The 27,520-nt window shown below is 43.8% G+C and overlaps 1 protein-coding gene across 10 annotated transcripts in view; it reads left to right on the top strand.

Moving 5' to 3' along the window:
• LOC118518013 (uncharacterized) overlaps positions 1 to 27,520 on the top strand; it is a 187,478-nt gene that overhangs the window by 58,244 nt on the left and 101,714 nt on the right. The window contains exons 5-7 of one of the 10 annotated variants that reach the window (XR_004908396.2): positions 15,407 to 15,489; positions 21,847 to 21,961; positions 22,926 to 23,219. The exons of 3 other annotated variants lie outside the window; for them this stretch is intronic. Coding sequence is in view for 3 of the 7 variants with exons in the window: in XM_036064423.2 (XP_035920316.1) it covers positions 15,407 to 15,489; positions 24,426 to 24,504; positions 24,962 to 24,965 (166 nt within the window). In the remaining 4 variants the exon portion in view is untranslated. 6 more of the 10 variants (XR_013446852.1, XR_004908390.2, XR_013446851.1 and 3 more) reach the window with 6 other exon arrangements.

The raw sequence follows: 27,520 nt of genomic DNA, 5'->3' as shown, positions 1-27,520 counted from the left end.
GTCGAGACTTTTACTTCAGTGTTCTGTATGTGCCATAGTAACAACAGATACCCGTTCCATGATTCGTATTTTCTCACCAGTATATAACCATTTCACAGTGTGCTGATTGCCATCACATGCTATTTAATGTTTATAATGCTCCCGCGTAGCTACTGTCAGCCTCTTTTTTTTAAAATGGGAAAACTGAGGCCCCTCCGGTTTAAATGACTTGCCCCAAATCATCTGGACAGAAAGCGAAAGGTCGGGATTCAGATCCAACCCCACAAAAACAGGCTGTGTGCACCAGGCCCACCACGCTGGCTGGAAGGGCTCAAAATGAAGGACTGGGGAAGGAGAGCGTCGTCAAGATCGCTTCAGAAAATGCGCTTCAAAAGCAGAGGGAAGGTCAGTTCTAAAAGGCTGGATTTAATCTGATCAGACTCAACCCAAGTGGCAGATGGGGGCAAACTCAGGCCAGGGCCCGGGCGTGCTGAGAACCAGGGAGACATCATTTACGACGGCAGCACATGACTAGGAGGTACCACCCGGTGACCCCTTTCGACGACTGCGGGGGCCGCAAGCAGAACAGAGACGCCTGGCACCCCCCTCCCCAGCCACAAGGCCACTGATGGAGTGCAGGCCTGACGCCTGCCTAGTCACCTGTGATCCCCGTGCCCTTCCCGCTCTCCCCGGGGGGAGCCGACCCATCCTGGGCACGGCTGCCTGCTGCTGGTTCTTCCTGGAATGCCTTTCCCCGTCTCTTCCCACCCAGGCTCGGGCCTCCCCACCTCACTCCTCATCACTAATGGCTCCTAACTGAATTTTCTCTTCCACCCACACTGCATCCCAACCCATAATACCATCTAATTAATTTTCCCGAAACACTTTGATCGTCTAACCACTCTGACCTCAAAACATGAATAACTCCTCCGGCCTGTTGGACAAAACAAAACTTTCTTTTTTTTTTTTTAGCATTGCTTCCAGCTTACTTGCTGAGCTTCTGGACCAAGTATTTGCTAGAAATGCCCTGACATCTTTGCCTCAGAATTTTTTTGTTCCTACTCCTTCATGCGGCAAAAGAAAATCTCTCTTTTCCTCTCTGTCATGTCAATCAGACCAAGTTTTCAAAGTCAAATTAAAATTTGCCTTCATTGTGAAGCTGCCCCTCAAGGCTTGGGTGCTTATGTGATCCAGTTGGAACGCACCTTCACGGGGTCACCCGCCGCACCGGAAGCCCAAGGTCGTCTTGTCTCAGCATCAGCAGGAACCAGAGTGAGGGCTTAATGAAGACCCCCTAGGAGACCACACTGGTGCGGAAGTGACAAGGAAGGAGGCAGGGTGGCACTCTGAACTTCATGTGAGGATGGAGTGTTTGGTGAGATTGCTGATAAGAAGGGCGGAGAAGAGTGGGGAATGGGTTTGAGGTCAAGATGAAGGTAGCCCCAGGGAAGGGGTGGGAGCTATGGGGATGGGTTATAAGCCCCATTTCAATGGATTGTCTTAGATAACACTGGAGCAGTTGTTCCCTGGTCCCAAGACAGTTGTCAGTGATGGGGACTATACAATCCTTTGAGTGTCCAAGGAAAGGATTATTCTGGAGCCCAAGAGAGTCCAGAATTCCTTTAAACCCTGGAGGCTTCGAGCAGGAAACACTACCCTTCTTGTAATTGTGTAATGACTCTTCCTACTGAGTTGCCATTGCACCCACTTGGAGGGACCTACCCACTTTTCTCCATGCCACCGCTCACAAAGCACTCGGTAGAGACTTTAATCAAATCCCACACAGTCCAACCTTATCATCAGTAGCTTTTTACAACATATAGATATCACATGCCTTGTGTTGGTCACAGTCTGCCTCTGGGATTTCAAGTGCTGGAGTCTTGGTTTATAATTTTGAACTTTCGGGACCACATGTACTATCAAGGATAAAGCTTTATGATTAAACAATATATTGGAAGAAATTCATGGTAATGGCATTTGGCGAGAGTTGAAAGCTTTGCTTCTCATGTTCATGAAGATCTAAAAGGACTTTTTTTTTTCCTCCAAAGGTCCTTCTCAGTTAACTGCATAATATCCAATTATGCATCTTAGAAGAATTTAGGGTTGAGAAGACCCAGCTACTATTGGAATCTTTGATTCTACAGAATATGCATTTCCCAACCCAGTGCTTACACAACTAAACTCTTCCCTCTGGGATCCAGTTGATTGTCCTAACTTTTCAGCTCGCCTTGCAAAGCCACAGACTCATTACAATAAAATGCTACAGTTTCGAGTGTTTTCAAAATCTAGTGTTGTAGCTGATTTTGTTCCTTATTTGATCAGGAAAGAAAAAAAAAAACACACAACTTTTTTTTCCCCTTGATGTCTTAAACGAACTGAGGTTTTAATATTTATTTTTTTAAGACTGTAGCATTTTAAGCACATCATTTTTATAGGTGTGGGACTCACAAGTCCTTTAAATATTTTGATCTTGAAGATGGAGAAACTACAATTATCATTCACTGCAAGTAAGCAGGGGGGCCCAAGGAGTGCTTTGTTTAGTCTGATCCTTCTTAGTGGTGAGAGGAGTGGTAAGTTACCCTCCCAACCACGTCTCCTGAACAAATTTGTTGTGGCCACAGGTGTTGTGGCCAGGTCCAACGGTGTACGTCATATGTCTGGTTTTGCAGGAACACTAGGGTAGTAGGAGTTTAGAAACATAGTTTCCTTTAATTTGATGAAGATAGCATATAGATAGCAGTTTCCCTAGGTCAAACACAAGAATTGGGTTCATTTTCCTCTATTGGAAGAATTATATTCTCCATTTAGTGATTCATAAGTTAAGGGTTTATTATTGGTTGAATCAGGCGCTCAGAGACCTAGATTTTGATCCTCTAGATCAGTTTCTCAGCTCAGCACTACTCACATCTGGGCCCAACAGTTCTTTGCTGTGGAGTTGTCTGGTGCTTTGTAGGGTTTTTTCTGTAGCATCTCTGCCCTCTGCCCACTAGAAGCCAGCAACAGCCCCCTTCCCCCTAAGTTCTAATGATAAAAAAATGTCCTCCAGTTGACAATGACTGCTCTAGATTTACTTTGTTTTGGGGTGAACTCAGTAAACTTCCTTAATTGTTAAGAGGAACCAGGGAGTGGGAGTTACTGGAGAGCAGGAGTAACTGAGTGGGCACCAAAGAAGTGTTTCCTTCTAGAATGGACCTTGGCAGCCATGTTTCTATATAGAGCAGAGATGAAGGCACACATGTCTTTTGTAAGATTTTAGGGACTCTAGGAGGGTCACGTCTCCCAGAAGACCCAGTTTACTTTCATGTGGGTGTATCCCTTAGCTTCAGATATAAATCCCTGTAAAAAATTCAGCAAGATGTACTTTGGAAAACCAAGGATGGCAAGAACGTCTTGCTGCTTCCTATCCCCCTTTCCATGGCACACATCACTAATCAATCGTTGCACTCTGATGCTGAATCTGATGTCAGCCTCAAAATCTTTCTCAACACAGGACTCCAGGCATCACTACTAGTATCTGGGACTTAGAGCTCAAGTTGAAACCTATTTGCAACCATTACTTTCACATTTTTGCCAGTTATTTTAAGAACAGTGGTGGCCAGTGATGAAATATGTTGTTTAAAATGTAACCTACAAACAAAGCATCAAAGTCTAGCAGAAAGAATATAAACACCAAGGAGAGTGCATCTGGCAAAATGAGAAGTCAAGATAAAGTTGATCTGTCTCTTCGGCACCGATGGCGTAGAGATTTCCTTTCCCATGGTCAAGTACTCAGCCAGGTTTAAGGGAGAAATGTGTGGGTCTGAACTTCGCTCTGGTGTATCGGGGCTGCCCACCATGAGTCATTCTGTGTGAAGTCCTGAAAACTGAGGAGAAGGGCAAGAAAACATTGAACCACCCCTGCCGATGCTTGGAAGGAAGACCTTCAACATCTGCAGGTGTGTGGGCCACTGAAAGAAGTTAGGAAATTCACCCCCAAGTGAGAGTTTGCGGAGAGAAGTGCCTCAAACTGGATTGATGGTCACTAAGTTTGGGGGAGCCAACAACCCTGCTTCCGTAAACATCCGGACGATCTGGAAAGCTTACCAAACTGCCAAATCTGGGGCAACTAGAAGGAGAGAGATTCGGATTCGTTTGGGGGCCTTACGACTGAATCAGAAACTCTCGGAGTGGGCCCTCAGCCCCATCATTAAACAAACTCCCAGGTGAGCCTGAGGCCTCCTAGAGTTTGAAAACCTGATGGAAGGCATGTCTGTTCAACTTTGATTTGTATCCCCCTTCCCCAGCCTGTTCAAAAACAGTAGGTGTGGGGTGGGATCCAAGTTTCTGCATTTGATCTGGGGTCTTGGGCTACAAGCAAGAGATGAGAAGAATTGGAATATCTCTGGGGGAAAGCTCTCTTTAACCTAGGGACACCTGCCCTGAGGGGTGGGGCTGGAGAAAGTAGAAAGAGCAGGGCTGCTCTCTTGGCGTTGAAGGTGTGTGGCTCGGAGGGGGAAGCAGAGGGAGGCCACGAGGGCAGGGCGAACGAAGCCAGCCGGTCAGCATTATAAAGCTTCGTTGGCCTCTGAACCAGAATGTCACCTGCTGTCTATTCAGCAAGGGATAGGGACCCTTGCCTGTTCCCAGTTAACTACCAAGGTGATCCTCATCTGACTTCCAACTGCTACCCGCACAGCTGCGGTAGGCGAGGAGAATTGCAGTTGCTCAGAGCCGGTCGGGTCCTCGTGCCTGCTTGGCTCCCTGATCTCAAAGTGCTTTCACTCGCAAGGAATTCCTATGAAATCATCTTGGACCGAAAAAGCCATGACCCAACTTTTTTCAGTGGACTGGGTTCAGAATGCTTTTTAGTTATTTCCAGAACTCAAACTCACTCTCCAAGGAGGAAGTGCTGCTACCACGAGGCCCTTGGAACAAATGAGACATGCTCTTTGAAGATGGTTCCAAGTCCCAAGCAGTGGGAGATATGTTGGGGGCCAGAGCCTTTCCGATGACTCCCGGGAAGGGCTCAGCGATCATCTGGAGGTGTGAACTCTGGCAGATTAAAGGTGATTTTGTTCGGGAGCTGATGGCCATCTCTCGCATGCCTTGGCATAAATAAATGGCCCCAAGGGCATTTTTGTTGGGAGTGGAGGAGGATGGGAGGGTACCAGGCATCTCCCGAGGAGGAGAGGAGACAGTGAGACTCAGGGTCCCCGAGAAACTGCCTCCTTTGTGGTTTTGTTTAAGGCCACCTCTTCAGCCTTGCCCAGAACCCCCCTGGGCAGCAGGGAGGCAGGGAGAGGGGAGATACCACCGTGGTTCAGTGAGTCAGCTGCTCCCCACAGAGCAGGCAACCAGACTCCGTGAAATGTTAATTATCTGTTAGAAAAAAAGTTTATTCTACACAGTTTCAAAAACAAAAATCCAATTCCTGGGCAGACCCTGTTACTTAACAACCTCGACCTCCACATACACAGGCTCAATAAAGGTACGTGAAAAAAACATAAAGTGGTCTTGTCCAATGTGACAACATATGTTCTCTACTCGAGCCCCTAACACCTACACACATGGTGGTTGAGTTACAGTCAGAAGTGTGCTATAAAATGACATCTCCCCCCACCCCTCACTTTAGATTGCCTTTGCCGTTCTGGAGAACAGCATGAATCTCAAACACGAGAACCATCTACTCCATTCCAGCAATATCACATGGTTCACATAGTTTCTTTGGGTATTTTATCAGCTCAGCCCCCATTGTTTCTCCAGTGATAAATTACACTTTAATTATTTCTTTATTTTATGGAGTGGAGAGTCATAGTAATTTCCGTGTCCCAGTCCCATTAGCTTCCTGGTAGCATTGTTTGAAGTCCCCAGACCCTGATGTGGAATCCAACTGTTTCCCTAATATGTGGGAAGCACACTCGGCTTGTTTACGTCAAAAACAATTCTTGCCACGGTTTTCCTTTTTCACCCCGTCTTTTCCCATGAAAATTCTGGCAGGAGCCTGGGTGAGTATTCCAGGGCGTAGGGTAAACCCGCTGGATGGTGGCGTGGCTGATGGAGTGAAGTCGTTAGGACTGACCTGGAACACAACGCTGAGCCCACCAACTTAAGCCGAGAAACTGGGAAGTGACATCACAGCAGGACGATGTCGGTGTTCGCGTCTTGATGGGTTCCTCCGCGTCTGCACCTTAGTTTGGTTTCCACTTTCCTTGAGTTCTCTTTTCAGGTTTCTCTCCCTCCATCTCAGAATTCCTCCAACCTGGCCCCCTGCCCCACTCTCAACCTGAAAACCGAGGGCATGGCTTGTCTTTCCAGAGGCAAGCCTGTACCTGAGATCCATCCCTCCCGTGGCCTGCCTCAACTTACCCCTCCCTACCTTACACCTTTGCTTCCTCTTTCGAGCTCCTTCTTTTGTCTGTTAATGATGAACTAATCTGCAAATGAAGGAGTCACTAAGATCTATGTTTTGACACACAAAACACCCTACCCTGACCCTTGAAACACACCTCCATTGCTTTTTGAGATTTCACTGTGAAAGTCTCCTTTTTGGAAAAGTCACATTTTGGAAAATGTATGCATTTTGGTCTTTGTTCTCCTGCCTCCTGATCCCTCTTCAAACGTACACCGTGAGTCTCATTTGGCCCCCAAACTCCTCCATAAATGTTCATAGCTAAGATTTTTGGCTTATTAATGAGCAGGCAGCCGTGTGGAGGTGGAAAGAAGCAGAGAAAACCTGGGGGAGGGAAACCGGTTAGTGGCAATCATAAGCCTAAGGAAGCCGGAGGCCGTGAAGAGCTGCGACGGGGTTGTGCCAGGTGTCAGAACAGGAGAGCGCTGGTGTGGAAAACACTGTGGGCAGCCCATCTAGGGCGCTTGCAGCCTGAGCACTGGGAAAAAGATGCAACAGTTACAAATACAGGGACCACGGGAGGAGAACATGGGGGCGACTGGGGCACAGTGGATGAGGTTAATTTTAGACACGTTGAATTTGTGGGGCCCGTCAGCTGAGGGGATGAAGGTCAGAAATGTGAGTGTAAGGCTGGAGAAAGAAAGGGGCGTTGAAGATACAGACTTTCAGGTCAGCTGCAGACAGGAGAGTCTCTAAACTGTGGCTGTGTGAGCTTCCTGAAGAAGAATGCACAGATGACAGAGCAAGGAGGACATAGGACAGAGCTTTAGAGAAATTCTACATCTCAGGGATGGGTAGACAGGCCCCGAATGATGATGAGAAGGAGAAATGCAGAGCCCTGGAAACTAGGGCTGGTTTCCAAAGGAGAAGTGCTGTTAGCAGATCCAGAGGATGTGGAGGGAGAGCAGAGCAGGGATGTGAGGAGCCCCTGGCCAAGCACCTGCCGGGCTCTGAGTGCTGTTTTAGGAACTAGACTGGAGAGTCCCTAATGGACAACACACCCTGTCCTTGCCCTTCAGGGAGCATGCATTCTAAGGACAGTGGCAGCAAATTAACACAGAATTACAGTTCCACCTGCTGAGTGCTGTAACACGGAGTGTGCGGGGTTGCCCTTGTCTCTAATATCGGGGAGATGGATCTGGGGACCTGTCAGCCCTCCCCTGACAGGTGAGGGCTCTGGAATTGGCTGCCCAAATCTCTGTTATGGTTTAGCCTCTTAGCAGCTGGGTAATCGCTACTCTTAAAATATTTTTTTTTTTCTTTTTTTCCTTTTTAGAGAGAGAAGGAGAGAGAGAGCATATGCAAGCATGGGTGGGGAGGGGCGGGGGCAGAGGGAGAGAGAGACTCTCAAGCAGGCTCCATGCCCAGCCGGGAGCCCTACACAGAGCTCAGTCCCATGACCTGAGCCGAAATCAAGAGTCAGACGCTTAACCGACTGAGCCACCCAGGCACCCCATGGGTCACCCCTACTCTTGACTTCAATTTCCTCATTGATGGTAAAATACAATATAATAGCCGTATCTGCTTTACAGGCTTATGGATGGGGATTAAATATGTTAAAACATGTAGCACGTTGTTGAGGCAGTGACCAACATGTGAGAAGCCCTTGATGAAAAGCCACCACACTTCTATGGGGCTTCCTCAGTAGATGTTGTCTTACCCCTCACAGCAGCCTCATGAAACAGGTCATATCCTGGTGGGCGCCTGGGTGGCTCGGGTCCTGATCTCAGGGTCGTGGGGTCAAGCCCCACATCAGGCTCCATGCTCAGCGGGCAGTCTGCTTGAGATTCTCTCCCTTTCCCCCGCGCCTCCCCCTGCTCACTTACTCTCTCTCTGTCTCTCTCAAATAAATAAATGAAATATAAAAGAAAGAAGCAGGTGGTATTCTCATCTGCATTTTTACAGTAAGGACACTGCAGCAGAGTGAGGCGAAGTAGCTTCTTCAGTCGCACAGCCAAGAGTGGTCGTTTCGTTTGTCTCCTCTTTACTCTGCTGGTGAAGGAGGGATTTCTGCCCTCCAGTTACGGGCACGGCCCAGCCCATGACACTTGGCGCTGGACAGATGGGATGCACAGGACTCACTTACTCTCACAGCTGGGGCGTAGAGGACACGCCTTGCCTTGCAGGACCCCACGGGGGTTTGCGGACAGAGTGAACCTGCCGAGTCTGTAGTAACAAGAGGGCGGGGTGCCCCCTGGTTCCCGTGGGAAGATGTGGCCAGCTTGTTTGGATCATTCCGTGGGCTGGCAGGGACCTGAAACCCACTGCCCAGGGACAAGCAGGCACTGTGCCGGTTCTCCGTGATAAGAAGTGATGTTTGGCTGGGGGAACCTTATCTGCAGCAGCAACACGGGAAGACAATGTGTGGGTAAGGCCCTCTGAAGCCCTCCTGATTTTATCAGATGTCTAGGCAGCACTTAATACTGAACCCTAATTTCAGGCCTTAGGACACAGCGATTTGGTGGGAATTTGGACCCAGAGTGTGGATCTAGGATCATGCTCGGCCATACTGTTCGGCATCAGCTCCAACGTAAACAGGATGGTTGTGCCCTGACCATCTCTACACTGTTTTCCGTGCCCCCACCTTTGCCTGGATTTTCCTCTCTATCCTAAACACTGCCTGTTGAAATCCTATCTGTTCACCAAAGCTATCAAATGCCAGTTACTCTATGAAGTTTTTTCTCTCATCCAGACATGGCCCCTCCTTCATTTTCGGGTAGCACTGTGTAGTGGGAAGGGCATGACTTTGAAACCCGAAAATTGTGGCTTGGTTTCTGGCTTTGCTATTTATTTGCTACCTAATCTGGGGAAATATATTAGAAGACTGAATTAGCCCATTTCTCAAGTGCAGGTAATAGTATCTATTTGAAATGGTACTATAAGATTATCCATGAAAATAGATGCATAGTGCTCAGTATTTAGAAGGCACACCATAAATATGAATTTCCTTCTCTTGAATTATTTTGTATTTCTACTGATGCCTATTTCATTGTGCCTCATTCTCCCAATTATTTGTGTATTTGTTTCGCTCCACTTGCAGACAGCTGATATTTTCCGCTTTTCCCTTTCTCATCCTTGTCCAGTTTGTTCACTGCTCACCATCTCTTTCCACATGCTGGATATTTTTATCAACACTGGAAGGAACTCTCTGCATATGCTGCTCAGCAGGACCTTCTAGGAAAATACTTTGTCGTGTCTCTAATGCAACAGAGTTGCACTAACTGCTAATAAAGCCTTCTATTCCTGAAGTAAACGTACTTGAGATAGAGAGTGCAAGGATGTCAATTTATATTAAAAAGTCTATATTACAATGAAAGTGATATATACAATCCCAACATTAGGTTTAATGGGTGTACCGTTTTCAAAACCAGAAGAGGGACAGAATGTCAAAGAAGAGCAAAAACAAGTGTCAAAAGATGAGTCTTGAAGCTTCTCAGGCAAATTTTGCTTTTTTATAATTTTTAGCACATAGATTTAGAAACGGGGAGAAAGTAAATCTCAAACATATTTGTGCTATTGTGTAAGAAAGAAAAATGAAATTGCCATGGGAAAGGAATGTTTGCATTTTCCAAGCCTTTAAAAAGAATCGGGCCTCCTTGTCTATTTGATAGAGAACTAGATGTATTGATTGGTAAAGAGAGTGGAAGACAGGAAGTCAGTGGTTTATTATTTCTTTTTCTCACTCATCCCATATATATTGCCTTGGTGTAAGGCATCTTACATCTTACTTCTGTTTTTTTTTTTTTTTTTTTAGGTTTGTTTGTTTGTTTGTTTCTTAATGATTACAATGAGAGGGATAGCATCGGCCTATGTCATAAAGGTTCTAAGAAGCTTGACAAAAATGAGCACCTGGTTTTAAGGTCACCAAAGGCTTGTTTCCAAATAAGCACCAAGTGTGAAGGAAATATGTGATCTAGCACTTCCAGGCAGGGGACTGGGTGGGGGAGGGTGGGCGGGAGGTGGGGATGGGTAGTGGGGCGGGCCGCCTGCCAGCATCACTGGGGAGCTACATTCTTTGGCCAGTGAACACACTGGTTCAATGTTATGTAACGCTAACCGTTTTGGAACCTTAAGAAATCTCAAATATCAGGAAAACTACACGATTGAAAGTAATTACGGAAGTCTCAAGGAACTCAAACCATTTCTCGAGTCCACTGACTCCTGTCCAGCTAGGCTGTCATTTCCACTGGGTGAGATGTGCAATTTGCTTTAAGTGCCTTGGATGTAATTTGTCCAATTTTCTACCCAACACTCATATAAGTTATCAGTTAAAAATTCCTTTCAACCAATCGAATGTACTTTATAAATTACTGAAGCCACTTGAAATCCTTTTTGAAACAGACAAAACAAATGTCCAACTAAATAAATACATAAGTGTCTGCAGACATAATTTGCTACCGGTTGAGTTATTATCATTTCAATGATTAGCAATCTGTTTGTTCACTTGTTCTATTCTATTTTGCTAATGGTAAGAAAGGAGCTGAGAACATTTGAATTAATTGTGCAGATGCATTAGTATTAATCTTTCTGGAAGTCGGTATGTTCCTTAAAATCAGGAAGGCTACTTCCGTAGCTATCTGTGAAGACGTAATAGTTGACAGGAAAATTGCATAATAAAATAGACTACGAAAAATATTTTTGAACGATAGCAAATGAAATTTAAGCTCAGCTTAACACAGAATTTCTCTCTGGTTGGTAAGACCTGTGCAGCTTTGAATCTTCCTTATATTCAACCAGACTGTGAGTAGAAATGGTGAAGAGGGACTGGGTTGGGGGTGAAGAGTTTCAGTGAATTTGCAACTTGCCAAAAGGAAGTACCTAATATCTAGAGCTGTAAGTGGAATTTTGAGGAGGCTTATCAAGAGTCTTCAAAATCATTTTTCTAGAACCATCTTTGAGATGAGGATCGGCAGGCATCTCGTCTGACTGATGTAATCAGGAGAAGAGGGTTTCAGGCATGACTGAAGTAAATGATCTGCATTTAAATGCTGGCCTGGGTGATGGTGCAGGATTCCTGTGCATAAAATAATCATCTAGACAACAATCCTGATTTCAGGACTGAGCAGGGGAGGCAGAAGCCTGAAAATTATATGCTTGGAAGTCCTCTGGGCGGAAAAGCTTCTATGTCATATAACTTTTACAGTAAGTCTCTCCTCTAAGTTTAGTGTCCTTCTGTTATTAACACTGCTTGGGAAGATGTGGTTAATTTAATGTTCTGATTAACGCCAATCGTGAGCTGCCAATTTTCACATAGGAAACATGAATAGTGTGTGCTGAGCATTTTAAGGAACACTCATCATAAACATAGTTATATTTTCAGAAGGAGAAATGTTGAAAAGTGATGTGGTCGTAATTGTAAAACTCATGTTTTTCCGGCATACACCAGAGTTGAAGGCTGACGCGGTTCGTCTCTGTGTGCTAAACGAAATCTGACTGGTGTTTGAGGCCCCACCGTGAGTAGGGGCCATATCTCCATCCATCTCTGTGTCCCCAAGGGTCTCATTCTACGTTGGCAAGATGATTGCGAAGCGGTGTAAATAATTTTAAATCTTTGAAAACCCCCAGCCTGATTCTAGCCAGCAATTCCAACCACATCTCCTGCTAAATCTTTTATTCATGCACTCAATACCTGTTTCAATCGACTCCATTTGAATTTTACGTCTTTTTGACTCCGTATGTATGAAGACTTTTAAGATTATTTAAGAGAAGACTCTTAAAATTATTTTTGGTACCAATATACATGACAGAGAGAGAAGAGCGGTATCAAAGGAGCAGGTGGTGAGTGACTATGTCTACATGCCAAGTCCAGTGGATACAATGTCCCCGCCCTCCAAGGCCACACACCTCTAGGGCCACAGTACCAACCTAGACGCGGCGTAAAGCTGCCGCCCTCCCAGGCTGATCGCCAGCTGGCTTTGCCATGGGCCGAAAACATCACCTGTCCTCTTGAGTTGTTTGTGGGCCCCTGGTGAGTCTCCTGAGGTCATGACTAATAATGATGCCCCAAAAGACTCCTTCCCACTGACAATCCGTGCTGGCTGGGTGTTGGTGAATGCCCAAGTACCTTCCGGGGCACCACGGTTTAAATTATTTATTTCAAAGGCCCAACTGGTGACCTGATGAGTGAAGTATAAGCTCACACCAACATGACCCAACATGCAGCACCAAATAAACAACTCTACTGAAACAAACAAACAAACAAAAACAAAACCAAAAACCTTCCTGATTTCTTGGTTTGTAATAAAGGCATCATCTTTATTTGCTGCCCCTACTGTATGGTTTTTAGCAGAGAGGTGAGGAGGTATAAATTCTCTGAGGGCAGGGATCCTTCCTACTTTGCTCATGTTCTCAGTAGCTAACAGGGCCAGATACCCAGCAGATGCTCGGGTGATATTCTTTGCATGGATGGTTGATGGGATAAAAGAAATGTGAAGGTAGGGCTGGGTGTAAGACTTTGTAGCTAACACTTAGATATTTTTTCTTCTTTTCCTGTACATATTTTCTCCCATCTTTCAAGCCTCTTTTTAGTATATGGTGCATGCCCCGTAGTAGGTGCTGTGGGCACAGTCAACGAATGAGATGTAAGTCGTTGGAATCTTCCCTCCTTCCCTTCGTTCATTTACTTACTTATTCACTTAACACACGTTTGTTGTTCTTTTTATAAAATATGACTTTACTGTTGTTCCTGAAAATAGCCCTGTTTCAAACGCTATCCTATGATGCACCTTGCAGTTTAGAAGCAAAGACCGAACAGTTAAAAATAGTGAGAAGTATCTAAACTGATCAGAAAGGTGTAATAATATGGACCATTAATCCCTAAAAGTAGAGTATTCCACTGAGGAGTATTAAATTGGAGAAAGAACAGATCTAATAAATATCAGCATAGATACTGTCAAAGAAAAATAGCTGAAACCAAATTGGCTAAAGGAAGATTTAGTCATAAGATCTTTGGAGAATAAAAAGTTTGAAGAGATAATATAAAAATGGAACTCTTAACGGACTTCATTGCAGTAGTTAGTATAAATAGTTATTACGCCATGTGACCTAGAGACCAGGAAAACAAAATCTTTTAGACTTGAGGTTTCAGATTACCTTTATGTCTACTACATTTAAAAGTTTAAAACATTGGAATTAACCAACATCAGATACTCCTTAATGAATATAAACCATTCAGGAAGAAAACATGAATCCTCATATATTCCAATTTGAAATTGGAAGGAATGTTAAAGTCATTTTGTCCAACTTTCCTATCTCCTGGACAGGAAATTGAGGTGAAGAGAGGTCAAGTGACTGATTCAGTGTCACACAATTAGGACGCATAACTTCTACTGTAGTATTCTTCACACTATACCGCCATCCTTCCATGGAACATTAATAAATTATCTTCCTGGTACAAAGCAATCTCGCTGGATTTTTGAATGGTTTCAGTTAACTCAGTGAGTTCAGCCTATTCCCATACAGACCTTCAAGACTGAAGCTCCTCCCAAAACAGAGGCAACTGAAATCTACCTGCACCCTACTGCCATACAGTATTTATTTGAATACAACAGAATATGACTAGTTTGATGATCATCTGCATTCAAATTTGGATGGCTCCAAGAAGGACTCATGTCCCTTTAGTCCATTATGGGTGGCAAATCGGTAAGAAGAAATCCAACTTTATTAATCAAATGCTCCTCATTCTTGAGACAGCCATAAGGCGTATTTCTTCTCATCGGTTTATTCATTCTCGTTGAAGCATGTTACAGATAAGGAACCTGAGACCCAAGGAAGGCCTTGGAGTCACTTAAATGACAGAGCTGTCATTCAGTCAAATTCTAGTGTGCGGTCTCCTTCCATGGTGGTTAATTTTATGTGTCCACTTGGTTAGGCTACAGTGACCCTTTGTTTGCTCAAACACCAGCCTAGACGTTGCCATGAAGGTATGTTTTGGATGTGATGAACACATAAATCCGACTTTGAGTAAAGCAGATTACCCTCTGCAGTGTGACTGGGCCTCATCAGTTGTCATTGAAGACCTTAAGAGCAAAGACTGAGGTTTTCTAAAGAAGAAAGAATTCTTCTCAGGACTGCCACAGAGAAGACCCACCTAAATGCCCAGCCTGCTGCCCTGCAGAATTTGGACTCAAGGCTACAACATTTACTCTTCCCTGCATTTTAGCCTGATGACCCAATTTACGGATTTTGGACTGGCCAGCCCCCACAATCATGTGGGCCAGTTCCTAAACATCTCTCTCTCTATCATAGTATACCTATCTCTGGAAAAACCTGACTGATATACTTTCTTGCATGCGTTCTGTTGTCTGAAAGCCTGGCTTTTGAGTGAGCAGTGAGCTGTCCAATCCATTTGAGCAAGGGCAGTCAGACAGGCCATGCATTATATAGCGGTCAGGGTGGCCGTGGCCTTGGAGTCCTGTAGGTCTGTGATGGATGCAGCTGCTGCTGCTCCTGGGAACGGCTGCCTCAGGAGAGAAATCACTGGCCCTCCACGAAGGCCTCAGTGGAATAAATAGGACTTCGGAGCAAGAACATCAGTCTCAACAAAGGGCATTTTCAGGGAAAGCTGCTCTGCAGGCTTGGATAATTAAAAAAGAAAATGCAGAGGAAGACATTTTGTGGAATGCCTTTTTTAGAAGGACAAAAAATATATATATTCTTCTTATCCGTAGTAAAACATCAACACCTTCTTGAATACGAAGGAATTTAGATTCTGAAGTAAATGCTTTAATGAGGAACAGATAATAAGTGTGAATTGAAACTAATTGGTGTTTCAGATCACTGAGCTGGTTGAAAAACCATTTGTGATGAGGTCTGTATAAGTTAACAGGGGCTTTTAAATGCCTAATTAAACATCGTTCTGTCCCTAGTGAGAATTAAAAAAAAAAAAAAAGTATTGTCGTCCATTGCATTATACTTAACCAAGTGATTAAAGTGGGCAATCTGGACAGATTTAATTTTTGTGTGTGGCGAAAGCTCTTTCTTCCCCAGAGAAGGCTGCTGTAGGTGGTCCTCGACAGTGACATATCGTGTCTCCTACAGATGGGAACGAGGTCTTCCGGGGCCCGAAGTGAGAAAAAGCCATGAGCCTCGTGTTGAACAAAAAGGAAAAATAAAGAGGCAAGGTGAGAGGTGGCTTGATTGTGGTTGTTTTTGGGTTTTTTTTCTATCCTGAGACTAATCATTAAAAGGGTATCAGTAAGAGGGTTTTTAAAATTATGCTGTGTGGGCTTGAAGCACTGAGGGCAAAAGTGTTTGCCGTGAATTACCTGTGGGAGAGATCAAGGTCTCTTACTTATAACTGTTTTGCAGTTGGCTGAGGCCTCCTGGAATTCAGTGCGAAGGGCATGAAGAGCACAGTCTCACACGCAGATGGAGTCCCGGAGAGGGTGGGGCTTTTCAGCCCACCGCCGGCAGAGAAACTTTCTAGATTTGAGGGTTGAGGAGCTGTTCTGGAAACTGAGTGATTTCTTAAGGAGTGAGTTCAGGAGGTGTTGTCTATAGGGTGAAGAGAGTCTGAGGAGACATCTGCTTCTCTTTTCACCCTCCTGGCTGGCTCCCTCCCTCCCTCCCTCCCTCTTCCTCTCTTCCCCCCTCCCTTCCCTCCCCCCTCCCTCCCGTTTCCCTCCCTCCTCCCTCCTATCCACTGCAATCTAAAGCCTCAGGGTAAAGCAAGCAGTTGCTATATGGTTTTACACCAATAGTTCAACAACAGAAATGTTATTTCTGTAATTAACTTCCTAAATGTTTGAAGGCTAGTTGGTCTAACTGCCTGGAGCCTAAGGTAAAAGAAAGATTCTTTTGTTGTTGTTCTGTCATTCCAAAAACAAACCACAAACTAAAAAACTAAAAGCAACTCCATCAATATTAAAGGGAAAAAAAGAGAATTATTTAGATTGTTTATATATCTGGAAAAAACCTCTCAGGTTCCTCATGCCACTCTTTATTTGGTGCAGAAACATCTTCTGAGGATGCATGTGATAACCAATCACTTCTCTAGTGGAGGAGGGAAGGTAGCATGCGCAGGAGGGCAGGAGCCCCCTGGAGAGAACATGGATGAGGGAGAGAAACAGAAGGAAAACTTAATCCGTTGGGTGAAATTGCCCATTTCAGTCGTGCTCCACTTCCCTCTTCCATCCTACTCCCTGAAAACCTGAAGCAGAAGTGACAAGTCAGGGCACAGGATTGAGATATAATATTTAGGGCCTATGTCTCTATAATATATTTACTAGATTTGTATTTTTTGTCTTCTGTGATCTGGCTCTTTTTGCTTATTTAACTCGTGTAGTTCTGATCATTCTTTAGAAATGCAGAATTCTGGGGGTCCCTGGGTGGCTCAGTAGGTTGAACATCTGACTGTCGGTTTTAGCTCAGGTCGTGATCTCAGGGTTGTGAGATCGAGCCCCACGTTGGGCTTCACACTTAGTGTGGTCTGCTTGAGAGGCTCTCTACCTCTTCCTCTGCCCCACCTGCTCTGCTCACTCCTTCTCTCTGTAAAATAAATAAATCTTAAAAAAAAAAAAAAAGAATTGAATTATGACCTAGGTGCTTTGGCCATTTCTACCTTTCCTGACCGTGGCCGGGTTGACCCACCCTGGCCAGCAGCTTAAAGCCGAAGTACCCACCTCTTTGGGCAACAAGTGTTGTGTGTTCTGTGGGAAGGGTCAAATCCTTCTATTTTAAGTCTGCTTTGCGTGATTCAGATCCCAAAAGCACCGTTGGAACAGACTCTCAGAGCCAACATTCCAATTGAATTCATTCTGAAACTTTATTTTCATCTTCCCTCCATACCCTAAATTACACCGAATGTCCCCAGAGAGGGAAGCAGAAGAAAGGTCTAGTGAAGGTGGATTCTCCCACTTTACCACACCCAGGAGAGCTGGACCTGGCCTTGCTTGGAGGGTCAGGTGTGGGCATGATGAGCAAGGAAAGAGAAGCAGGGATCCTGGGATACAGTGTGTCCCAGCTGCCCTTGACAAGAACGGGTATCCCCTTTCAAGTATTGCTCTCCAGAAACCCCAAATTGTAGGGACTTTGATCTCACTCTCTCCGGGACCTCAGGCTCCCCGGCACAGGTCAGACCTGACTGCCATTGTCCTGAAGTGTAAAACAGTCTAGAGAGACAGCTATCTCCCTAAACAGCTTTAAAACACTTGCAGACAGAAAAGAACAAGGTTTCACTGACAAGAGCTTCAATGAGCTAAAGAGGCCACAGGGTCAGTTCAACTATATTGGGGGTAAAATACTGCGAGAGGTGTTGATTTTATTCCTCTTCTATTTTACACACTGAGTGAGGGGAACGAAGGGTTTCAGTGGTTCCTGTTCAGTCAGGGAAGTGGATTCTGTGATGACCCAGCTCACCTGTGCTCACCTTGCTTTCAGGAACACAGCTCTTTAGGTCCCCCGCTGACTTTCTTCTTGTGCCATCCTGCCCTCGACTCTCCCAGCTTCTAATGTCCTCTCACGTTGGACTCCTCCTTCCTGTTCAGTGTTGTAAATGCTTGGATGATTTCCCTGCCTGTGTCATCCAAGCCCTGTGGGGTCTTGCTCCCCGCCGGATGAAGAGTGGGACCCATTTTGTAAGCCATCAAAATAACAAACATATTTGAAGCAAGTATGCCATAATTTGACTACAGGATTATAACTGCCCAGTGGGAGAGATGAGTAAAGTGTCAAAGGGGTCATAGTAAGTAAAAGCCTTTGTAACTCCTTTAACTTCTTTTTCATAAAATTTTTCCCCCAGAAGGGGTAGATAATGAAGCAGATAGGGAGGAATTCCAAATTACAAAGAAATTGTAAAAATTACTTCTTTCGTATTTTGTTTATAATGTTTGAACCATTCAGGTATGATATACTACCTAGAGTTCATGATTTTTGTTATAAATCTGGAGGCATGTTAAATCCCTAAACATGAAGTCATAAATCTCTAAACATGAAAGATTCACTATTCAAACTGATAGATGATCACTTTCAACATATGTATCGGAGAAAGAGAAACCTAAAATATATGGTAACAGTACTTAGAATTTCACTATTATAGAAAATCTCTCATCTTTTTAAGGATGTTAGAGATAAAGGACCAAGATGGCATTTTAAGCCATAATATAAAGTAAACTGCACCCCCTCTATGATTGTCAATGTCTTACCCTGCTGGTTTTAATAATGTGAAGCAGATTTCATGATAATAAAGTCCATATGAAGAGCCTTTTAAAAAATGAAAAAATCAAGACAAATCAATTCAGTCTACTCACCCTTTTATATATACTATAGTACTTAGGCTGGTTAAAAATGGAACAGTAGGGTAGACTTTCTCATAAAATGGAAAATAATTCCCATCCATTACTGGTTGTTCCTTAGCAAATAATTTAGAATATTAGGATTTCAGTATCAGTAAATCAAAATGATAAGAATTGGAGTAGGTATCATGAGGTCATGTAAAAACTATTCTTATTTTGGGGGGTTTCAAGTCATATGGGGAGAGCTGAGATTCATACGTGAAAACTTCACAAAGAAAAGTAACAGAGCAGGCTACTTTATCCCCAGTTGTGTTCAAGGAAACAATCATGCAAGCTTTGGGCTGGCATAAATGGACACTAATTCTACTGAAAACATTCATCAGGCCTTGCCACTCACCAACTGAAGGTACTAAGCTGCTTTTCTCCCCTTCTATAGCTTGTTGCTTCTGCCCTTCTTCCTCAAGGCTGAAAACCAGAACATTTCTATCCAAGGATGATCTCTATCTCCCCATATAGTGAGGATGGCTCCCGTGTCCCCTGGGGGAGCTTTAAAATTTCTGTAATTTTTTTTTTATACCTTATTAGTTATTTCATGACTTGTTATTATTTCATAACTTTTGTGAATGCAATTTTTCTTCTGTGATGTTTGCTAATTGGTTTATTCCTGGGGAACGACTGATTTTTATATGTTTGTGTTGTCCCGTGTACTGGTTTGCTTCTCCTTTGTGGCCGAGTGCATCAGTTTGATGAGAAAGGTGGGTTTAAACTGATTTGTAAGCCTGACTTTTAGCTTTGTGGATGAGCACATATTCTCCTCATCTGACCTAGGGCTGCAGACAAAGCTTCTCCAACGGGGGACGCTTGTTCAGAAGGAACATCATGGGCGTAGCCAGATGGCATAGGCCTCTCTCCTCATCTCTCCAAAGTCTCCACTCATCCCATGAGGCACATGAACGAATGTGTTTTCTGTTCTTCCTTTCTCCCTCCTCAACTGCAAGCTAAAGGGTGTCTATATGACCTTCCTAGTCATGCCACTCTGTGCCTGCGTGTTGGGGACATTACGTATGGGTGCCCAATAACCTTCTTGATTTGGTCCCAGTGGTTTTATATATTCCTGACAGTGTTATGAGTTCAAATCCTGTCAATTCTCTCACGTCAACAGAGATTAATTGTGGTAGAGAGGTAATGATGCTGAGATGGTCCGTGCCCTCACTCCTGGAACCTGGGAGTGTGTTGCCATATGGCAAAAGGGACTTTGCAGATGTGATTACAGATATGGAACTTGACATAAGGAGATGATCTTGGATTATCCGCACGGGCCCATCGAGTCACACAAATCCTTGAAAGGGCAGACCCATTCTGGCTGTGGTCAGAGACAGATGTGATGATGGAAGCGGGGTCAGAGACATGCATTGTTCTGGCCTTGAAGACGGAGGAAGGCAACAAGGACCAAGGAAGGCAGGGTGTCTCTAGACTAGAGAGGAGCCCCCACGAGAAATACAGCCCTGCTGACACATCGAGTTTAGCTCAGTGAGACTTGAATGGGACTTCTGACCTCCAGGAGTGTAAGATTATACATCTGTGTTGTGGCAAGTCCCAAGTTCATGGCAATTTGTAATGGCAGGAATAGAAAATACACTCAGCTCAGGCCCCCATAACAAAATACCACAGACTGGACAGCTTACACAGTAGACATTTACGTTCTCATAGTTCTGGAGACCAGAAGTCCAGGGTCAAGGGCTGGCAGGGTAGAGTCTGGTGAGAGTCCCCTTCTTGGCTTGCAGTCTCCACACTCTGTCTTCAACATGGCGGAGAGAAAGAGAGAGACCAAGCTCTCTGGCATGTCTTCTTATGGGGACAATGATCCTCTCAAATCAGGGCCCCACCTTATGACCTCATTAACCTTAATAACCTCCTAAGGGGTTAAGGGTTAAGGGGGTTAAGGCTTCAACACAGGAGTTTTGGAGGAACACAATTCTGTCCACAACAATTGATTTTATAATTTTTATTGCTTCTTTCTTCACTTCATAGTAGTGCTTAAGGGTGTGGGGGTAAGAGTATTTAGTATTTATAATATCTCCCTTTAAAATATCCCTCCTTTAGGGGCACCCGGCTGGCTCTGTCAGTGGACCTTGCAACTCTTGGTCTCGGTTGTGAGTTCAAGCCCCATGTTGCGTGTAGAGATTACTTAAAAATAAAATCTTTAAATAAATAAAATAAAATGTCTCTCCTTAAAAATTTTATATTTTACCTTTTTTATACTTTTTATTTTAAAATAATTTCAGACTTGCAGAAAATTTATGGAAACAATGCAGAGAGTTCCTTCTGCTCTCTGCCCAGCTTCTCTAGCATCCTCTACATCAACACTATGCGACCAGACTCAGGGAAGGGAGGAGGATACAATACCATTAGCTAAATTACAGATCGTAGTAGAATTTCACCAATTTTTCAAGCAAGGCCTGCTATCTGCTCCAGTCCAGGGTTCCATATCGCATTTAGTGATCCCGACCCACTGATCTTCTCTAAACTGTCACTATTTCTCAGTTTCCTTGTCTTTCATGTCCCTGGCACGTTGGAGGAGTACTGGTCAGTTATTATTATTATTAAATTTTTTTTTTTTTTTTTTTAAGGTTTTACTTATTTGCGAGAGAGAGAATGAGAGACAGAGAGCATGAGAGGGAGGAGGGTCAGAGGGAGAAGCAGACTCCCTGCCGAGCAGGGAGCCCGATGCGGGACTCGATCCCGGGACTTCAGGATCATGACCTGAGCTGAAGGCAGTCGCTTAACCAACTGAGCCACCCAGGCGCCCTATTATTAAATTTTTTTAGAGATTTTATTTATTTGAGAGAGAGAGAGAGCGTGTGTGTGAGGGGGGAAGGGCAGAGGGAAAAGGACAGAGAAACTCAAGCAGACTCCGTGCCGACCTTGGAGCAGATGCGGGGCTCGATCCCAAGACCCTGGGATCAAGACCTGAGCCGAAATCGCGAGTCAGAGGCTTAACTGACTGCGCCACCCAGGCGGCCCTACTGGTCAGTTATTTTGTTGACTGTCCTCAGTTTGGGTTTGTTGTCCTTTTGTTTTTAAGGGAAGGTCCTCTCCGTGTCTCTGCCACTTTCTGATTTGACTTCTAGTTCTAAGCCTGTCCGGAGATCGGGCGAGCCGTAGGAGGCCTGAGGGGGCATTTTGTATCTCTGAAGACTTCCAATCGGAGTGACGCCAAGCTCAGTAGACTTTTGCTTTGCACAGGTAGGATTCTCGTGTGAGGACCCCTGGCAACTCTACTGCGTTATCCAAATGTCTCTAAGCAAGTTCGAAATGGCTGGGAATAAGTGCATGCCTGAGACTGAGAGAAATTGCTTCAGTGAGTCAACCAAACCTGGGTCTGATCAGTGCATGCACGCCTCACGGAGACAGTGAGCTGGGAGTTGGGGTACAATAATAATAGCTAATAATAGCAAACATTATTTAGTAATTACTATGTGCCAGGAGTTGTGCTAAATGCTGCACATAAATGATCTAATTATCCCTCACAACCACCCCTTGAGGTAGATAGGAAATTGCAGGCCTGAGCTGTTAAATAATTTGCTTATGATCATGTAGTTAGGAAGGTTTCACCGTCTGAAACAGAGACAATTTGGTGGTTAATGAACAGGAGCAAAAAGTACTATCTAAGCCAGGTTATCGGATGAGGGTAGGTTGGAGGGTGGAGGTAGGGGGCATGGGAAGAAGACCAGAGGAAGTCAAGTTCTCTTGGAGTTGAAAGGGTCCATAGCTATTCCTCAGGTCAATAAACTTCCCCGTTGAGCTATCCCTGCGTTATTCTTCCATCGGATCAATAACTGCCTTTACTTACGTCTTTATCAGACAGCTCATTCTATTTTTGGACAACGGTGACTGTGGAAGTCTATCCTTCTCCTCGGCTGAAACCTGCTTGGTCCTGGTTAAGCTGTGTGAAGTTAACAAGATGTGTATAACGTTGCTTTCACTTGGCAGGCCTTCGGATATTTGAAGATAAAATAATGTTCTGCTTTCCTCTTTTTGTTTCGATTTGCGTGTTCTTCATATAATATATTTAACAGTCCTCTCACCACTCACGTCTCTCTCATTTGGTTAGAAGTAGGCACATCGTAGGAGACTATTCAAATTTGAATTTGACATGAAAAGCAAATGAAAGCCGTCATATAACTAAGGGGACTTAGATGTCAGGAAAAGGACCTGAGTAGCCAGTGGAGGGGGAGAACCTAAGCCACAGGAACATCTTGTGTCTACGGTAACGGTCTGGAAAAGCTCAGGGTAATATCATTTCAATAATTATTCCTTTTAAGATTTCTGTTAGAAGAACACGTGACTTGGATTTCCCGAGGACATAATCTGGAGCACATCTGAACATTTATAAACTGGATTCTGCCTGGCACTTAAAATGTTTTCCTATTTAGGAGATGTGATTGGCAAATGAGACTTTTTATCTTTTGATGCGATCAACTGATATCCCTCAGCAAGAGTTGGATGATGGAGCTCTCTTGGAACACATGATCATTCTGTAATTTTCCCACTCTTTCCTTCCCCTCTTTCTTTACTTGTAACTAAGCCCTGAAATAAAACTTAATCTGTCAGATGTACTCTGCATTTGTTCTTTTTATCCAGCAAACAACTATTATTGCAGATGCCCGAACTATACATTCTCCTTAAAATTAAATGTATAGTAGGTGAAAGAAGAAAATAACTCTTACAAATATATTTAAAAATCCTTAGTGTTCACTGTACTATTTTAAAATAGTGACTTTTAGTAGGCTAAACAAAACATGGCAAAGTAATGTCTTTTTTTTTCTTGCCTAATACTAACTAAATAATCAATGCACTTAAGTGTTAAATACTATTGAGACTCTGGATCAACTGGAAATCAAACTGAGTCATGCATAATTCTCTTCTCACCTTGAATTCTCTTTGCAGCCATTCTGCAAAGTATCCTGAAATGCTAACAATGTGTGCTATCCCATTTCTCAAGGGCATCACTTGGAAGTTAAAAAAAAACCTACTGTTTATAAAACAATGAGTTCTGCTTGTCTTTAGAAAGGTTGAGGCAAGTGATTTGAAGTGTTTTAGAGATTTCGGGAGTCAGTGCAAAAAAAAATCAGAGCAGTTAGATCCTTCAGTCTCTAAAAATTTGTTATTTAACAGAAATAGGAATTGATTAAATAATTTCAAGTCTAATAATCAACAGTTTAAACAGTTTATTCCATTTATGTTTGAAAATGGAGAAATATCTGTATTTACTAATGGAATTTTCTCTTTACTTACTGGCAGAAATTCTTCAATTTCTTCCCCATGAGATGTGTAGATGTCAAAATTTTATCAGTATAGAGTTAAAATGAAGAGCTCATCTTAGTAATAATATGGTGCCGAAAAAATGAGCATTGGATGCTATATGAGTCCTTTGAAAGATTTATGAAAAAGAAGACATGCTCGAGACTTCATTTTTCTGGTGTATTTTTAGCAAGATCAGGTGCCATGGCATTTAAATGAAAAATTTGCTCTATGTAATTACTCATTGATCAAAGAAACCACTTTGGTTTGGGGGTGAAAATAGCAAATTCAGTTAAAATGTTCTGCTAAAATACTTCTGAAATCATTTTGTAAGGTGTTCGTTAAGGCATAGGGACGTGGTTCTTGGATACTACGACTTCTCAGTATATCGTCTGAGTAATTCAGTTCTGTGAGTTTGAAGAAAGTCCATAACCCTCCCAGAATTGAATTTTCTCCTTTGCTCTTCTGCTGTGTCACCAGTGTGCTGTTGTAAACAATAAGAGCATAATTGTCTTCCACAGGGACCACAGAGTTTTGGGCCATCCCCGCCTGCCGTCATGCAGCCACATCGGCGTCGACCTGGCCATTGCATGCGCTCAGGTGATGCCCGGTAGCTGATTGGGGTGTGGAAGGAAAATACTGGAATAGCTAACTTTAGTTTCTACTTAAAAATGAAGGAAATCAAGCACATTAAATATTAAATATACTCACTGGACTGATAGCTTCCCTTGCTTTCACGAGATGGTGCTTTTCATGTATAGCCCCTAATGTGTGGTGAAGGCAGAGTGGGCTCTTTCTAATTTACTCTTGCCGATACAATTTGTAGGGTAGATGTGAATAGCTTGCTTGTTTCTCACCTGAAATCAATTCTGTTTCTCAACTGAAATTTGGGGCAATGGAGGTGGGCTGTCTAGTAGATGCCCATTATTTACTTTTCAAATGACATCAGAAAGAATTGATTAGATGAAAGAGGAAGCATTGTCTTTGCGTGAAGAAAGCCAACTTCTGTTATTTAAAAACTCTCTATAAAACTTGACTCTTTTTCTTATTTTTTTAGATAAGAACATTGTCAACCTCAAGGAAATACATTTCTTCAGCTTTACAAGTGAATTAATTCTATTGTGTTGTTAACCAAATTAGCCATTTTTTGGTTTCATTTTTCACTTGATCTCTGACTAGTTCAGTTTTCTCTGTCTTTTCTAGTCATTGTCCCTCTTTCTCTCTTTTATTCTGCTTTTATCTTCTTATCAGTCGGGTCTCAGCACAGTATTGGAGTGAATGTTAGACTCTTGGTAGATGTGTGTACTTTACGTGAATGGGTATGTGCTATTTTTGCTTGAGCAGCACTTTTCCCCTTTCTTCTGGGAACGAGCTCCTCTTTAACTTTGGAAGCTCCCTCCTATTACCAATAGGGCTGTCAATCACATATCCCCCAAACCTCCATCAGTGTCATGGTGACAGACCTGGGCTAGGCCACAGGCTCAGACCAGGACTTCGTGGAACATCACAAGAGAAGGGAGCCCTCTATTTGCTGAAATCTCTGGCTGTTAGGACCAGGGAAACTCGGAGCATTCAGTAGCTAGCTTTGTACTACATGAGGAGGGCTTGCCCAGTCATGAAGCCGAGGAATGCCCAGATAAGGGGGCTGGGGTGTCTCCATGTGTGAGCTTCTGTCGGTCTCCCCCGGTCGCCAGCCACACCGCAGGACTCTCAGGGCCTCCAGCAATTAGATTTCCTAGTTTTGCTTAGACTGGTTTGTGACTGTGTGTCTCATGTACCGCCCCACTGTGTCTGAGTAAGATGGCCTCAGAGAGAGGAAACCACATGAACTTATCCACGCTACTGCAAGAATGACCATTTCATAGTGTTCCACTCAATATAATAGCATTCAGGTGGCCAGAAGACTCTAAAGCCCAATCCCCGCTCATTACTTTGTGTTCTTGAGCACTTTGAGCCTCCGTTTCCTTGAAAAGAGAGGGAGAGCCATCTCCCTGACCTTCACACACAGAGATTGTGAAAGCCGATAAAGCACAAGAAAACATTTATAAACTGTCAGCCTCTGTAAAAGTGTAACCTGTTGGGACGCCTGGGTGGCTCAGTCAGTTAAACGTCTGCCTTCGGCTCAGGTCATGATCCCAGGGTCCTGGGATGGAATCCCACAGTGGGCTCTTTGCTCAGCATGGAGCCTGCTTCTCCCTCTCCCTCTGTCTGCTGCTCCCCCTGCTTGTGCTCTCTCTTTCTGTCAAATAAATAAATAAAATCTTTAAAAAAAAAAATGTAACCTGTTCTTACTGATGGGAAGGTCCGATTCCCCCGGCCGTGTTACAGTTCATGAGGATGACCTTTCCCGTGGAGCTTAGGCAGATTTCTGGAGTTGCTGGTACATGTGGGGCTGTGAAGATAACACGGTTTGTTCGAGAACGTTATAAAGCCATGACTCGTGGCAGATAGTCTTCTCCCCACTCAGGTGCCTCTCAAGGGCTCACAGGTGCCTACCTGGCTTCCTGGGGAGCTGATAACCGCTGATCAATATAAGGTTTCCTGACTTTGGGATGGTTTCCAGTTTGTGAGAAAACTAAGGGAGGACCCTGTTAATGAGGATATTCTTAGGAGTCAGGGAGACACTCTCGGGATTAAGAAGAAGCTAAGACTCACTCATCTTACTCTAGCTGGCTGTTAGCTAAGACAGTGGATCCCACACCTCAGAAGATGGGTGTTCTCACTTTAACAGATGGATTAACAAATACTAAGTGGCTCTAACAAGATCACAACAAGCTATAGAGGCAAGTCCCCCCGGAGACTGCCCAGGCTCAGTTCCCATGTTGCTATTCGTAAAGCAAAGACCACCTAGTTCACCTTGTTCTTCTTCCGTGGCAGGTCAACAAAGGCACCAGGTAGATAGCTGAGTGGGCTGCGGATGGTTCTAGTATTTCTAGTCCTGTGGGGAAATCCATTTTCATGTCAGAAATCTCCACAAATCCGTAGAAATATTTAAAGGGGTGCAAAGCTTCTAAATGTGTAGTCACCATCTTTTAAAAAGGCCTTTTTGACACCATGTGTATGTGTGTATGTCCATACATACAAACTTACCCGCTAAAGTGGAAACGCAGTAAATCCACGTTTCATCATTAGGACTACATGATACATTATTCAATAACTAGGATATAAACTACCCTGAAAAATAAAAATGGTAGAAAACATGGAAAACACTGCTTTAAAAAGGCATAATGAGTCCCATTTGGGAGGGAGAAAAACAGACAATAAATCAGTTGAATAAATACAGACCAAAATCTGGATAGAATTATCTCAAATGAGTTAATAGCCTAATTCAAAATAATATTTTAGGCTTCCAGCCACAGGCTCACAGATTCACTAAGTCTGTCCTCAGCATCAGTTTTCTGAATCTGTTCTGTATTTATTTTAGTGGAAATGAGTGAAGAATTAAGACAGAACTGAATGACTTTTCCATGATGCATACGTTACGCTGGTGCCATAAAAACATAGTTTCCTCCAAGTTTAATTTATCGAGTGGAGTGTAAGATTAAAATAAAGATACTCCCTAGACATATACAAATATACACATATGTACACAGACACACAGTCACTTCTCGTGAAG

Source organism: Halichoerus grypus, chromosome 4 (assembly GCF_964656455.1).
Source record: "Halichoerus grypus chromosome 4, mHalGry1.hap1.1, whole genome shotgun sequence".
NCBI classification, from domain to species: domain Eukaryota; kingdom Metazoa; phylum Chordata; class Mammalia; order Carnivora; family Phocidae; genus Halichoerus; species Halichoerus grypus.
This window is presented reverse-complemented; position numbering and strand designations above follow the sequence as displayed.